The sequence below is a fragment of the Crocodylus siamensis genome, chromosome 6 (genome assembly GCF_052110815.1).
Source record: "Crocodylus siamensis isolate JL-2025a chromosome 6, ASM5211081v1, whole genome shotgun sequence".
NCBI lineage: Eukaryota > Metazoa > Chordata > Crocodylia > Crocodylidae > Crocodylus > Crocodylus siamensis.
Window position 1 is genome coordinate 71,234,947 of NC_143400.1, and position 12,206 is coordinate 71,247,152.

Here is a 12,206-nt window from a genome sequence, read left to right on the forward strand (position 1 = left end):
CTTACAGCTCTTGCACTGCCCTGTGTTTGGGGGAGCTAAACCCTGTTAGCCCTCCCCTTCTGCCACCTATGTTTATATGGCCCTGTATTTTTCTTAAATTATGTAAAATAAAGACTGATTGCTTTAGAAATCTTTCTTCAAATTCTGTTTATTAGCTTCAATGATCAAATGTCCTTTAAGGGGTGAGGTATAAAGCAGAGTGCCCACAAGTCTGGATCTTTGGGGAAAGGCATGCTTAAGTTAATAAGGAGACATTTATGGAATGGTGTTCAGTGCTGGTCTTGGTAGACTTCAAGTCTAATTCTCCATTCTGAGATGGAGAATCTGTGGGTCCAACGAAGAAAAAGCACATGACCAAAGCACATGAGCCCCAGGTGTGGGTCCTAACCTGGCAGCTTGATGAGGATCCAGCAAGAGGGCCTCAAAATAGGCTGCGATTGTCCAGTAAAACCCTACATAATTGTGAGCTGTTATAACTTTTTAAAACAAGGCCAATCTTCTTAGATTTTAAAAATTTTGAGTAGTTAATGATGATGGGCTTGTAGATGGCTTTCAGATTTTTTTTTCTTTATCGTATTTATCAGAATACAACATCACTGTGTAACAAAAGTTAGTTTAGTTCAGTACTAAAGCTTGATGGAAAAGAAGCTGATATAAATTTTCTTTTTTTCTCTTATTTCCACCCCATACTCTTTTTACTTATAGCTACGAGAACACTAGTTTGTCTAGAAAACATACTATGCTATCGTAGTAAGTAATGCAGCTTCTACGTTAATTGGTTCCAGCCTTTCCTGATACAAAATCTCTGGAGATAGGAGAGAATTAGCAGGGCTGTGCAAAACGTTGCCAAATGTTTCTTTTCAAAGCCATTTCAACACGTTTTGAGCTTGAAACAGTGAAATCAAAATGAAACAAAAAGCTTCAAAACAGCTTTGAAATAAAATGAGGGCACGTGAAACAGCCCGGTGATGGGGGGGCGGGGGAGGGCCAGGGCTGCACTCCGAGTGGCTCTGCCAGCCCCACGGAGCTCAGCCCAGCAGCAGGTGATGGAGTGAAGCCCTGGCTTTCCCGTGCTTCCTGCTGCTGGGCTGAGCTCCATGGGGCTGGTGGAGCCACTTGGAGTGCATCCCTGGCCGTCCCCCGCTACTGGGCTGCACTCTGAGCGGCTCCCCCAGCCCCACAGAGCTGAGCCTGGTGGCAGGAGGTGGGGTAGAGCCACTGGCCAGTGCTGCACTCTGAGTGGCTCTGCCATTGGCTCTCTCCTGCCTCCCACCACCAGGCTGCACTCTGAGAGGCCCTGGCTTTCCAGCGCCTTCTGTCACTGAGCTGAGCTCCATGGGACTGGTGGAACTGGTCGGAGTGGAGCCCTGGCTCTCACCTGCCACTTTCCACTGGTGGGAATTGGGGAGAGACAGGGCTGTGCTCTGAGTGGCTCCGCCAGCCCCATTGAGCTCAACCCGCCATCTCAGTGCTGCCAGACTCATTCTGTAATCCTTGCAGCAGCAGCCTTCTGTCATTCTGAGCACAGATCTGGGGGTCTGTACCCCGGGAGGATTCCAGCACTGCCCCATAGCTCTCTAGGGGATGTGGCCCCCCAGATCTGCATGCAGGATGACAGGAGATTGCTGCTGCTGCCTGGGGCCAGCGGCAGCACCAGTCTTCCCAGCGCGGGTGCAGGTAGCGGGTGCACCCAGCGCTGTTCTGAGGCAGCAGTGGCAGCCTCCTGTCATCCCAAGTGCAGATCCGAGGGCCCACACCCCTTGGAGGTGTCTGGCACATCCCCACAGCCCTCCTGGGGGTGTGGGCCTCCAGATCTCCATGCAGGATGACAGAAGGTTGCTGCTGCCTGCAAGTGAGATGAGTTTTGCTTGTCAGCATCTTGAGGTGCAGTTTCCCAGAAACCCCTGGACCTATCTCCTTGAAATATGTCAGGCTTCATGTCCTCAGAAGGGGCTATCATCCCTGCAATTTTCACCTGAATTGGACAAGAAATGACAAAGTTATTGGCATTTTCGTGATTTCCCATTGTAGCCTATGGGTGAAACATCGAAACAGCATCAAAACAGTTTCGGCAAAACAAAATGGAACAGGGCTTCGAAACAAAACAAAAAACATTGAAACAAAACACTATCCCATTGAAATGGCAAAACAGAAGTCGAAACAAAATAGTGATGTTTTGCACAGCCCTAAGAATTAGTTGGACCTGCTTACAGGGTGCTGATGTGAGTTTCGTTCTTAAGTAGCACTGCCTTTGGGATGTCAAAGTGCCATTTGAGAAGGAGGCAAAGATGTAGTATGTCTTTCTTCCTGCTTCAGGATCTCTGATTCTAAATATTCAGTGTATGAGAGAGAGAGGGAGTATTGTCATATGGTATGGACTGTAAGAATATGTGTACACATCTGTTTAAGTCATCTGAGTTTCAAAAGTGTTAAGCATGCAGCAGCTCTAGTGTTGGCTAAATTAGTTTGTACTGCTTGTACCAGGCTTGTCCAACAAATGGCCTGTGGGCCACCATGTGGCCCTCCAAGCTGTTTTCTGAGGCCTGAGGTGCTGCACTGGTAAACGAAAATAAACACTGTACTTTCATTTTGGGGGGGATGATGTGATACCACTTCCTACAAGGTCTTTGAATATGACTCGCTGGCCCACTGGGTGATTAAAAAGTTCATGATCTGGCCTCACATTCAAAAAGGTTGGAGACCCCTGACTTATACATAAGTAAATTGAGATTGTATTTATACTAGATAGGAGTGCTTTTGTTATTCCCTCAAGTTCTGATCAATGAGAGATGACCAAAATTGCTTCATTGTTTATTTTTCAGGATGACTCTTCCAGTCATGAATGTAACCAGCGCATGATTCTTCTTTATGGTGTTGGCAAAGAACGTGATGAGGCAAGGCATCAGCTAAAGAAAATTACCAAAGATATCTTGAAGATCCTGAATAAGAAAAGTACTACTGAAACGGGTGGTAAATGCCTTTGTGTTGCTGTATAAGACTGAGCTTTCCATAGTTTGCCGTACATGATGTGTAGAAGAAGTTCTTGTTAGAGCTATGCAAATCTGTAATGTTATTTGGCTTTCATCCCCTTCACAGTTAATCAGCCAAATACTGATACTATTCCTGCAGCATGAAATGCCTACCGTAGGTCTGCCTTATAACTGCAGCATTACAGTTTTTAGTATTGTATAAATTAAGTTCCTATTGTGAGATGAATAACTTAGCTGTAAAAAAAAATAATTTTGTTCAGGCTAAAACCTGGAATACAAGGTGTCAGCCTGAGAGAGAGAGAAAGATTCATTACCTTTGTAGAAAATTTGTCAGAATACTTTTCAACTCTTGCTACTCATGTTGCGCTTTTTTTTTTTTTTGCATTTGAATAAACTTAAAAATAGGGCTTCTCTGAAGTTATATGCTGTTATATATCATGAACTGTATTTTTTCAAGCACAATGGAAGACTGGGACAAATTGTCTTACGCTATCTTGAACCAAAATTTTAATTATGAATGTCTTTTGAAGCAGTAATAATGCAAAACTACATGGGCTCCATTAAATATGAAATGACCAAAATAATGTTTTATCTGTTAAGTTGGGGATGAAGGGCAAAAAGCCAGGAAGAACAAACAAGAAGCATTTCCAACTCTAGAGACTGTATTCACAAAACTGCAGCAACTGTCATATTTTGATCAACATCAGGTGACATCTCAGGTACTTGACTTGCATAAAATTGTAGCCATTTAAGCTTCGTTGTTTACAAATTGGGTCAGAAGAAAAATTGTACTAAGAAATCTGTTTGTGTATTAGTAATTTTAAGCTCACTACTCTAAAAGCAAGGAAAATGCTGCTTCATTATCTTCTTCAGCACGTTTGATTTTTTTTTTAAATGTTAACAAAGCTGTTATGAATGTCATTAATATATGCTGTTCATCTGAAGTATTAGGAAGCTCATTGTTTGTACATTTAGACTGACAATTAACTACAATATTTATTACTTGCTTGAAAAATTAATGCTGCTTTTCCATTCATCTTTTTTTGTACAGGAGGTCACTCAGGTTAGGGGCACTAGTTATCTTTAGTCTTGAAAAATTATGACATCTTTTCTGTGTTTTCATCTAAAAATCTGTATCTGTGTGTGTTTAGATCATCACTTAAATTTTTCTTAGTGTTAAAACTTTTATTATTATTATTTTTACCATCCAAGTTCCTGTATAAAGTTAGAAATCACAGAGAATGCTTAAACTTGCTGGTGGACCTTTCATGGATATTTTTATCTGAAATTGCAAGTTTGTTTCCTTTCACAGTGTGCTAATATGTCAATATAGACTTGCAAAACTTAGTCATCAGAAGAAAAGTTAATTATTACTATGCTGGAATTAATCCTATCTTTAAAAATCGGTTTTAACTATATTTTACTATCAGAACTTGGAATACAAAACATTGTAAAGGGGAAAAAAGGGAAAATCTAATAATTTTGAAAATATTTTAGATTGCATACTTGAGGCAACATTCCTTTGGATGGTTTTACTATGTCTATTTTAAGATCGATTGCTTTGATTTGTCTTTAGTATTATCCAAACAACTTAACAAAACAAATATGAATTAAAAAAAAATCACAATGCAAAAAATAAAAAACACCAATTTACCCACTCTCTTAAATGTAAATAATACCTTTTTAAATACCGCATAAAATTAAAATTACAAAAAATTATAAAATGAAATTACAGAATTAAAGAAAAAGTTCATAGGAAAGTCATTTAGTTCCTAGGAAAGCCTGTCTTGTTTTCCTCCAATAGAAAACAAAACTAATTAATTACAAATTATACATAATAACAACTTGGGAAGTGAAACTTCGTTATCATATTTTAATTTTTTTGGACACTTCGCAAAAAATAGCAAAAATAACTTACCTACATTGGTAATAGGAATGGTAGTAACTGTTGCAAGTTGTAATGTATATATATATTTTTTTCCCCACAGATCTCCAGTAACGTTCTGGAACAAATTACTAGTTTTGCCTCCGGAACATCATACCACCTTCCTCTGGCTCACCACATACAACTTATCTTTGATCTTATGGAGCCGGCACTAAATATCAATGGCCTTATTGACTTTGCCATACAGGTAACAAGCAATCGCTTTATGCATATGTAAGTCCGGACAAAGTTACATTATAACTTTTCTGCAAATAGCTCACATTTGACAAGTAGTTTTGTGGTTTGCGGAACAGTGTTGAACACAATGGACTACTGTAGAAATAAAATTTCCGTAGCTGTTAGTAATTTTCCATTTTTCTTATAAATATGAAGGTAACAGATTCATTTCTTTAAACAGAAATGTTTAAAATGCAGCAATATTATCACTATTAATAGCTCAAGAGAATATTAAATATATATCTGGCTAACAGCCTTGGCACAAGGATAGCTATCAGACTGTGAATGGAAAGACCCAGCTGTGCTGCTTCTGTGTATACAAGTGCAAGCCTCAGTTTCCCTATCTACAACCTTCTGTGCCTGATGCATCCTTTTGCAACCCTTTGAAATCTGTGAACCAAAGCAGCTATATAGTACATTTATGGTTTATAACCATACCTTAACTTTTCTCAGTACAATCATATTTAAAATGTAGTTTTAGTTATCAAACTAGCAAATCCAGATCATCTTATTAAATAAAGGTTTTGGTGGATGCTTTAGTCTGTAGCACTTTGCACCTCTGCCTTTAATGCAACCCCAAGTGTTTAGACACAAGAAAGGAATCAGAACTTGTGGTAGATTCCACAACAAGATTTTTGCCAAAAGATGCAACTTTTATCACGAGTTCATATTCTTTTGCCTGTAGACCAATACGGCTACAACCTGGATACTAGACAGAAGAAAGATACTAGATGCATGAAGAAATATTCCGTGGGTTCTTTTAAAAAATTTTTTTTATAGCTTTCTTGCTCTCTCTCTCTCTCTTTTGTGTATAAGGAATTTTAAAATATTTAATAATCATAAAGAGTTTTAAAATGTTATTAATTGGTATTGCAATGTTTTTCCTTACTGATGAATACTGGAAATTCTTTTAAATTTAGAAACACACTTCAATTCTGTTTTTTCTTATATCTTAGTTGTTAAATGAACTGAGTGTTGTGGAAGCAGAATTACTGTTGAAATCATCCAGTCTAGCAGGAAGTTACACAACAGGATTGTGTGTGTGCATTGTTGCTGTTCTGCGCCGTTACCACGCCTGCCTGATCCTTAACCCTGATCAGACCGCACAAGTTTTTGAAGGGTTTGTAACTACTATGTATTCCAGTGATAATCACAGTGTTTATAGTTGAACTAAAAATATTTTAGCATTTGTAATATTTAAATATCTCTCTCAGCTCTGTCAGCTGCATTGTATGGAAAAGTTTTAAAGATAATTCGGTTAAACTGGTGCAGAGCCCTGCTTTTGATTTTGAGATTAGATTATTTTGACACTATAAGGCCATGCAGTAGAGTCAAGTGGTAACTGAATAGACCACTTAAGTAGTGCTGTCTGTTATAGTAAGTGCCTGAGGCTGCATTTTGTTAGGTACTACGCAGACTTTTTATAAAACAGCTCACAGCGCAACAAACTGCGACAGGCAGGCGTAGAACACACATTGCTCGAGTGGGACAAAGAAGGATATCATGTAGGTAACTCCAAGTATAAAATCCCAAATGCAGAGAATACCATGCTTTTCTTCCTGAACCATACACTGTCAACAATTATTTTAGGCACAGGAAGAGATGATGTATTCTTCTGGTTACACTGTTAGTGATATTAGAAGAAAACTGAATTCCACTGAAGTGAAGCCCAGTATAGTTGTTAACATATCCTGAGCTTGAGGTAGATAAGCTGTCAATAGTCATTTTGTTTTCCTTTGTAATTGTTAGGCTGGGAGTTGGATGAGGTGATGGTTGTACTTTTTGATCTCCTGTTACCCTGAATTCTCTGTGGGCAGAGCTATGTCACTCAAATGGAATGATCTGGGTGTCACGGTCTCTCTCACAGGTAATTCTGCAGGAATGTGCTTGTGTGTGTAAAATCCTGTGAATGTTTCAAATGAAACCCTTCTACCTATTGCTGGTCCATTCTTTATTAATTCTGTGTTTAGTTCCTGGGGACACTTGTTGTTTTAAAGCTAGTAAAATGTTAAAAAAGTTTGGGTTGGAATTAAACACTCTTTTTTCTTTAATTTGTTTTTGCAGATTATGTGGTGTTGTCAAGCATGTTGTTAATCCATCAGAATGTTCTTCCCCTGAAAGATGTATTTTAGCTTACCTCTATGACCTCTATGTATCATGTAGTCACCTGAGAAGCAAATTTGGAGACCTTTTCAGGTTGGTAGGAAAAAGATTTTATAACCTAAATTCAGCTAGGACAAGGACTAACCAGGCTCAGGGGTGAGTTGGTGGCAGCCTATAAGGGAATGCATCAGGAACTGGGAGAATGTCTGTTCACCAGGACACCCCAAGGGAAGACGAGGTCTAATGATCACAAAATGCTGGAAGACCATATTAGACTGGACAGAAGGAAAAAATTCTTTACTGCCTAAGTCTCCAGAGTCTGGAATAGACTTCCCCCAGAAGTGGTGCAAGCACTTACTCTGGATACCTTTAAGAAACACTTGGATGCTTATCTTGCTGGGGTGATCTGGCCCCAGCTGATTTCTTGCCCCTGGGGCAAAGGGCTGGACCTGATGATCTTGTGAGGTCCCTTCCAGCTCTAATGTCTATGGAATCTATTTAATTTATGTAACAAACAAGCAGCCTGCTGCTTTCTGGGTCATGCTAATGAACAATTAAATTCTACTCATTTACCCCAGAAACTTGAACCTTTTTCTGCCTTCTGAGTTGTGTTCTTTTCACCCTGTATTCAGAATCTGTCCCCTGTACTTATTAAGGTGTGGAGCCTAGCCTTACTTTAAGCCATGTGATTATAGACTGGGTCTGGCTTGTGCTCAGGTTTGCCAGTGCTGGGAGCCAAGCCAGGAACATGGTTTAAGTAAGTTGGCATGGGGGCCAGGAGGTAGAGAGTGGAGCCAGGGGCTGGGGTGAACAGCTGAGCTTTCCCAGCCCTGGGGCTATGCTGCAACCATATGAACGTTTGTTAGTTTGGGTTAACCTGTTCCTGATCTAACTTGGATTACCTGAGAAAGTAAACTAAGTTAGATTGGGACAGCCATTTTTTGCGTTATCTAGCCTCCCCCAAAGTCTGTACAGATTGGCACTTAGGTTGACCTAACTGTAGGTGGCACACCCCCCCAAGTCTTTAGATCTGCATCAGGATTGTGCCTGCTGAAGTGATTTTGGGCTCTGAATGAATAGATGGATCCCAGGGAGGGTATAACGGGTTAGATTGCTCTAGACATACCCTGTTCATATGTTCTCCTTGTAAAGCAACCACTACTGCCGCTGTCCTTGTAAAGCAACCACTACTGCCACAAGATACTGGGCTAGATGGATCATTGGTTTGGCTCAGTATGGCACTTATGCTCTTATGATAGATTCACCTATCTGGAGCTTATCCATAGTATGAGAGAATGGTGCGAGTGAGTGCAAGAGCAAATGTGCAGAGAGTGGGTAATGTTAGTGGGCAATGTTAATGGAAATTTAATTTTTTTTCTGACAACAAAATAACGGTCAAAAAGTATTAGCAGATACAGTTCCAATACTCTGCTATTAAATCTTTTTTAATATAGGAAAAAGAGACATGGGCTAGGGACAGACATTACACATAAACCGGTTTAAGTGATCAGAAACCAGTTTTAATGTGTTACAGAACAGATGTTCAGTGCACATAAACCAGTTCGAAAATGGCTGAAACTAGTTTGAGATAAACCTGGCTGAATGTAGACTTAACTGATTTGGGTCAAACCAGTTTAGACAATGTCTGTCCCAGACCCGTGCTGGTTAAACCAGACTTTCTCAACATTCCAGCCTGTTCTCTGGGCTGGGCAGGGCTCTCTGCTCCACAGCAGGGCTGGCCCCTCCCCTCTGCTCCCTGGCTAGAGCTTGGCAGAGACTTGCAGGTATCTGCCTGGCTTCTCCCTGCTCCCTCTCCCCTCCCCTCCCTACTAAGCAGAGATCACCCTGTCCCCTCTGCCTTACACAGACACCTCTCAGCATTAGCTAGCAGATCACATGCTGGCTACAGTCCCTGCTGTGGCAGACAGGACAAAGGCAGAATCAACAGGTAGCTGGTAATGTCCATCTGTTGTTTTTTTAATGGGCTGCTAAACACTGAGTTAAGGGTGTTTAAACACTGTGTGATCAATTCCCTGCTGCGCTGCTCAGAAGTGGGGGAACCCCTCCCTAATCAAAGCATCCTGTCTGATGGGGGTGGGGAGGGCTAGCCATGCCACCTTCAACTCAGTGCTGGAAGGGAAGGGAGGGCTGCTCTAGCACTCCCCCGCCCCTCCCCCCCCCCCGGCTTTTAGCCTCAGCCACTGCAGGCATGTGCCTGCATTTCTGGGATGTCTTACAAACTAATTTAGCCTAGCTGGGTTAGACTAACCTGCAAAGATTGAATCAGTTCAGGCTTTTTGAATGTCTGTCCCTAGTCTTGGTATTTGGGTTTGTGAGATTTTACATTGAAAACATTTGGTGCTTTGATTTAAAATCAGTATCTTTCTTGTTAGACCTCACAAGCTGCATTTTTGCCTTTTAAATAATGTTTCATACACATTTACCTGCTGTATAACTAAAAAGTACAATCGCTATTTTTTTCTATTTACCTGTGTCATCTTTACCTTTGGGGTATGCATGTTTCAAGTTTGTACCTCAGAAGGAAAAGAGTCTGTTGCTATTCAAATAGATTTACAAATGTATGGGAACACTGGCCTTTTGCAGCATTGCTTCGTAAATAAATTATATATGTATGAAGCACAGAACTGTTTGCAACCTACAAATTTGTTTTAAATATAAAATAGCAATAAAACTATTTTATTGTGATCTTATAATCATCTTGGAAGATGGTATCTAGTACTATATGAAAATCTTAGTTGAATTTCCAAATAGCACTTTTTTTTTACTTGAAGCATAGATTCTTCAATTCCACATGATTAGAAACAGATAATTTTAAAATGCAGGCCCTTAATTGCTGGTAATTATAGAGGAAAAAGAGATGCTCCTTAACTATAACAACATCTGAGATACTGGAAGCATGTTTATTTATTCTTGTGAGGCACCTTGCTGCAATGTGTAACAGTTTACTTAGTTAATCTTTCAGCTATTTTCTGCACACCCCCCCCTTATTTTCCCTCATTTTACAAATTTAAAAGTGCATTAAAATTCATAGCTTCAGTTGTGCTTAATTCACAGTCTTGCCTTATGTACACTTCAAGGTTTGAGACATGGCTTTTTGTGTAATCCTAAACAGTAAATATGCCCAGGCTTTACTGAGGCAATTGGCTTGCTTTAGTTAATTTTTGCCAAACTTCCTTTTAAAAAAAACAAACCCATTTCTTTCATTTTTTGTGAGTTTTATGTCCACACATTTCCTTATGGGAAATTCACTTTACAAACCTATTCTGCTTGTATGGTTCCCACTATATCAGCCACTGTCAAGAAGAAAGAATTCTGTTTCAGTCCATGGAACAAGGTAACATTTTTCCAAAGCTCTTAACTTAAGTCCTGTTTTCAAAGGACTTTGAAAGGGATGGGGGAGGAGGCAGAAGAAAGCCACACATGCGGCCCTTCCACTCCAGCCTCCTTTAAGAGGATTTCTGGAGTGCAGCATGTGTTGAAGTCCTTAGAGCCTGCAGACGCACCTTCTTTTAGCCCAGATCCACCTGCCTTGGTCTTGTTGGAAGCCAGGGACTGGAGGCTCCTTCTCACTGTGAGCATGTCACTGCTTTGGGACTAGGTTCATTGATTCATAGATAGGGGCTGGAAGGGACCTTGTAGATTATCGGGTCCAGTCCCTCTACACTAGTCAGGAAAAGACAACTGTGCCTGCTGAGTCAAGTGACTCCAGCAAGGTGACTGTCCAGTCTCCTTTTGAAAATTTCCAGGATAGGTGACTGCACCACCACTGGAGGGAGTTTATTACACAGTCTGGACACCTTGACTGAAGGAGTTTTTCCTGGAGTTGAGCCTGAAGTCGCCTTCCAGGAGTTTGTATCCATTGCTCCTGGTCTTCCCCAGGGGTGCCCTGGTGAACAGCTGTTCACTGAGTTCTTGATGTACTCCCCTGATGTAGCGGTAAGCCTCTATCAAGTCCCTTTTCAGCCTTCTGTTCTGTAGGCTGAAGAGGCCCAAGTCCCTCAGCGTCTCCTTGTATGGCTTGTCTTGAAAGTCCACACAGGTGGCTCTTCTTTAGACCCTCTCAAGTTTTTCCACATCCTTGTTGAAGTGCAGCACTCAGAATTGGACACAGTACTCCAGCTGCAGTCTCACCAGTGCAGAGTACAATGGGAGCATCACTTCCTTAGTTTTACATGAGATGCAATGGTTAATGCGTGCCAGTCTCTTGTTTGCCCTGCTGGCCACAGTATTGCACTGCCAGTTCATGTTCATGCGATGGACGATCACTACCCCTAGGTTGCTTTCAGCTGTGGTGCAAGTCAGATTGTCACCAGTGAGTCTGTAGGTTTGTTGGGAATTGTTTGCCCCCAGATGGAGCACCTTACACTTCTGTGTTGAACTGCCTCTGGTTCTGGTCTACCCAACTCTTGATCCTATCCAGGTCCACTTGCATTTGCAAACTATCTTCTGGCGTAGCCCCACTCCCCCATAACTTGGTGTCATCTGCAGACTTTGCCAGCGAGCTTTTCACCTCCACATCCAAATCATTGATAAAGATGTTGAAAAGCATTGGTCCAAGCACAGACCCCTGAGGGATACAACTGGCCACCTCTCGCCAAGACAGCACAGATCTGTTCATGAGAACTCCCTGAGTCCTGCCATGCAGCCAGTTTTCCATCACCTGAACTGTTGAGCAGTTAAGCCCACAATGTTCCAGTTGTTTGACAAGGATATTGTGGGATACTAGATCAAAAACCTTTTGGAAGTCTAGGTATATAATGCTGACCTTCTCTCCCATGTCCAGGTGATGAGAGACCTGTTCATAGGAGAAGATGAGATTGGTAAGACAAGACCTACCCACATCAAAGCCATGCTGGCTTGCATTCAGAATCTTGTCCTTAATGAGTGTATTGCACATAGATTCTTAAATGAGTTTTTTCAGGATTTTCCCT

General features: G+C 41.1%; 1 protein-coding gene across 8 annotated transcripts in view; it reads left to right on the forward strand.

Annotated features, from left to right (window-relative positions):
- Window positions 1-12,206, forward strand: part of MED12L (mediator complex subunit 12L) — a 315,648-nt gene that overhangs the window by 226,556 nt on the left and 76,886 nt on the right. For 7 of the 8 annotated variants that reach the window (XM_090055417.1, XM_090055416.1, XM_090055409.1 and 4 more), the window contains exons 16-20: window positions 2,823-2,970; window positions 3,591-3,709; window positions 4,979-5,122; window positions 6,108-6,271; window positions 7,216-7,347. In XM_090055417.1, coding sequence (XP_089911543.1) covers window positions 2,823-2,970; window positions 3,591-3,709; window positions 4,979-5,122; window positions 6,108-6,271; window positions 7,216-7,347 — 707 coding nt within the window. The remainder of the gene's footprint in view (window positions 1-2,822; window positions 2,971-3,590; window positions 3,710-4,978; window positions 5,123-6,107; window positions 6,272-7,215; window positions 7,348-12,206) is intronic. The other variant, XM_090055412.1, reaches the window with a different exon arrangement.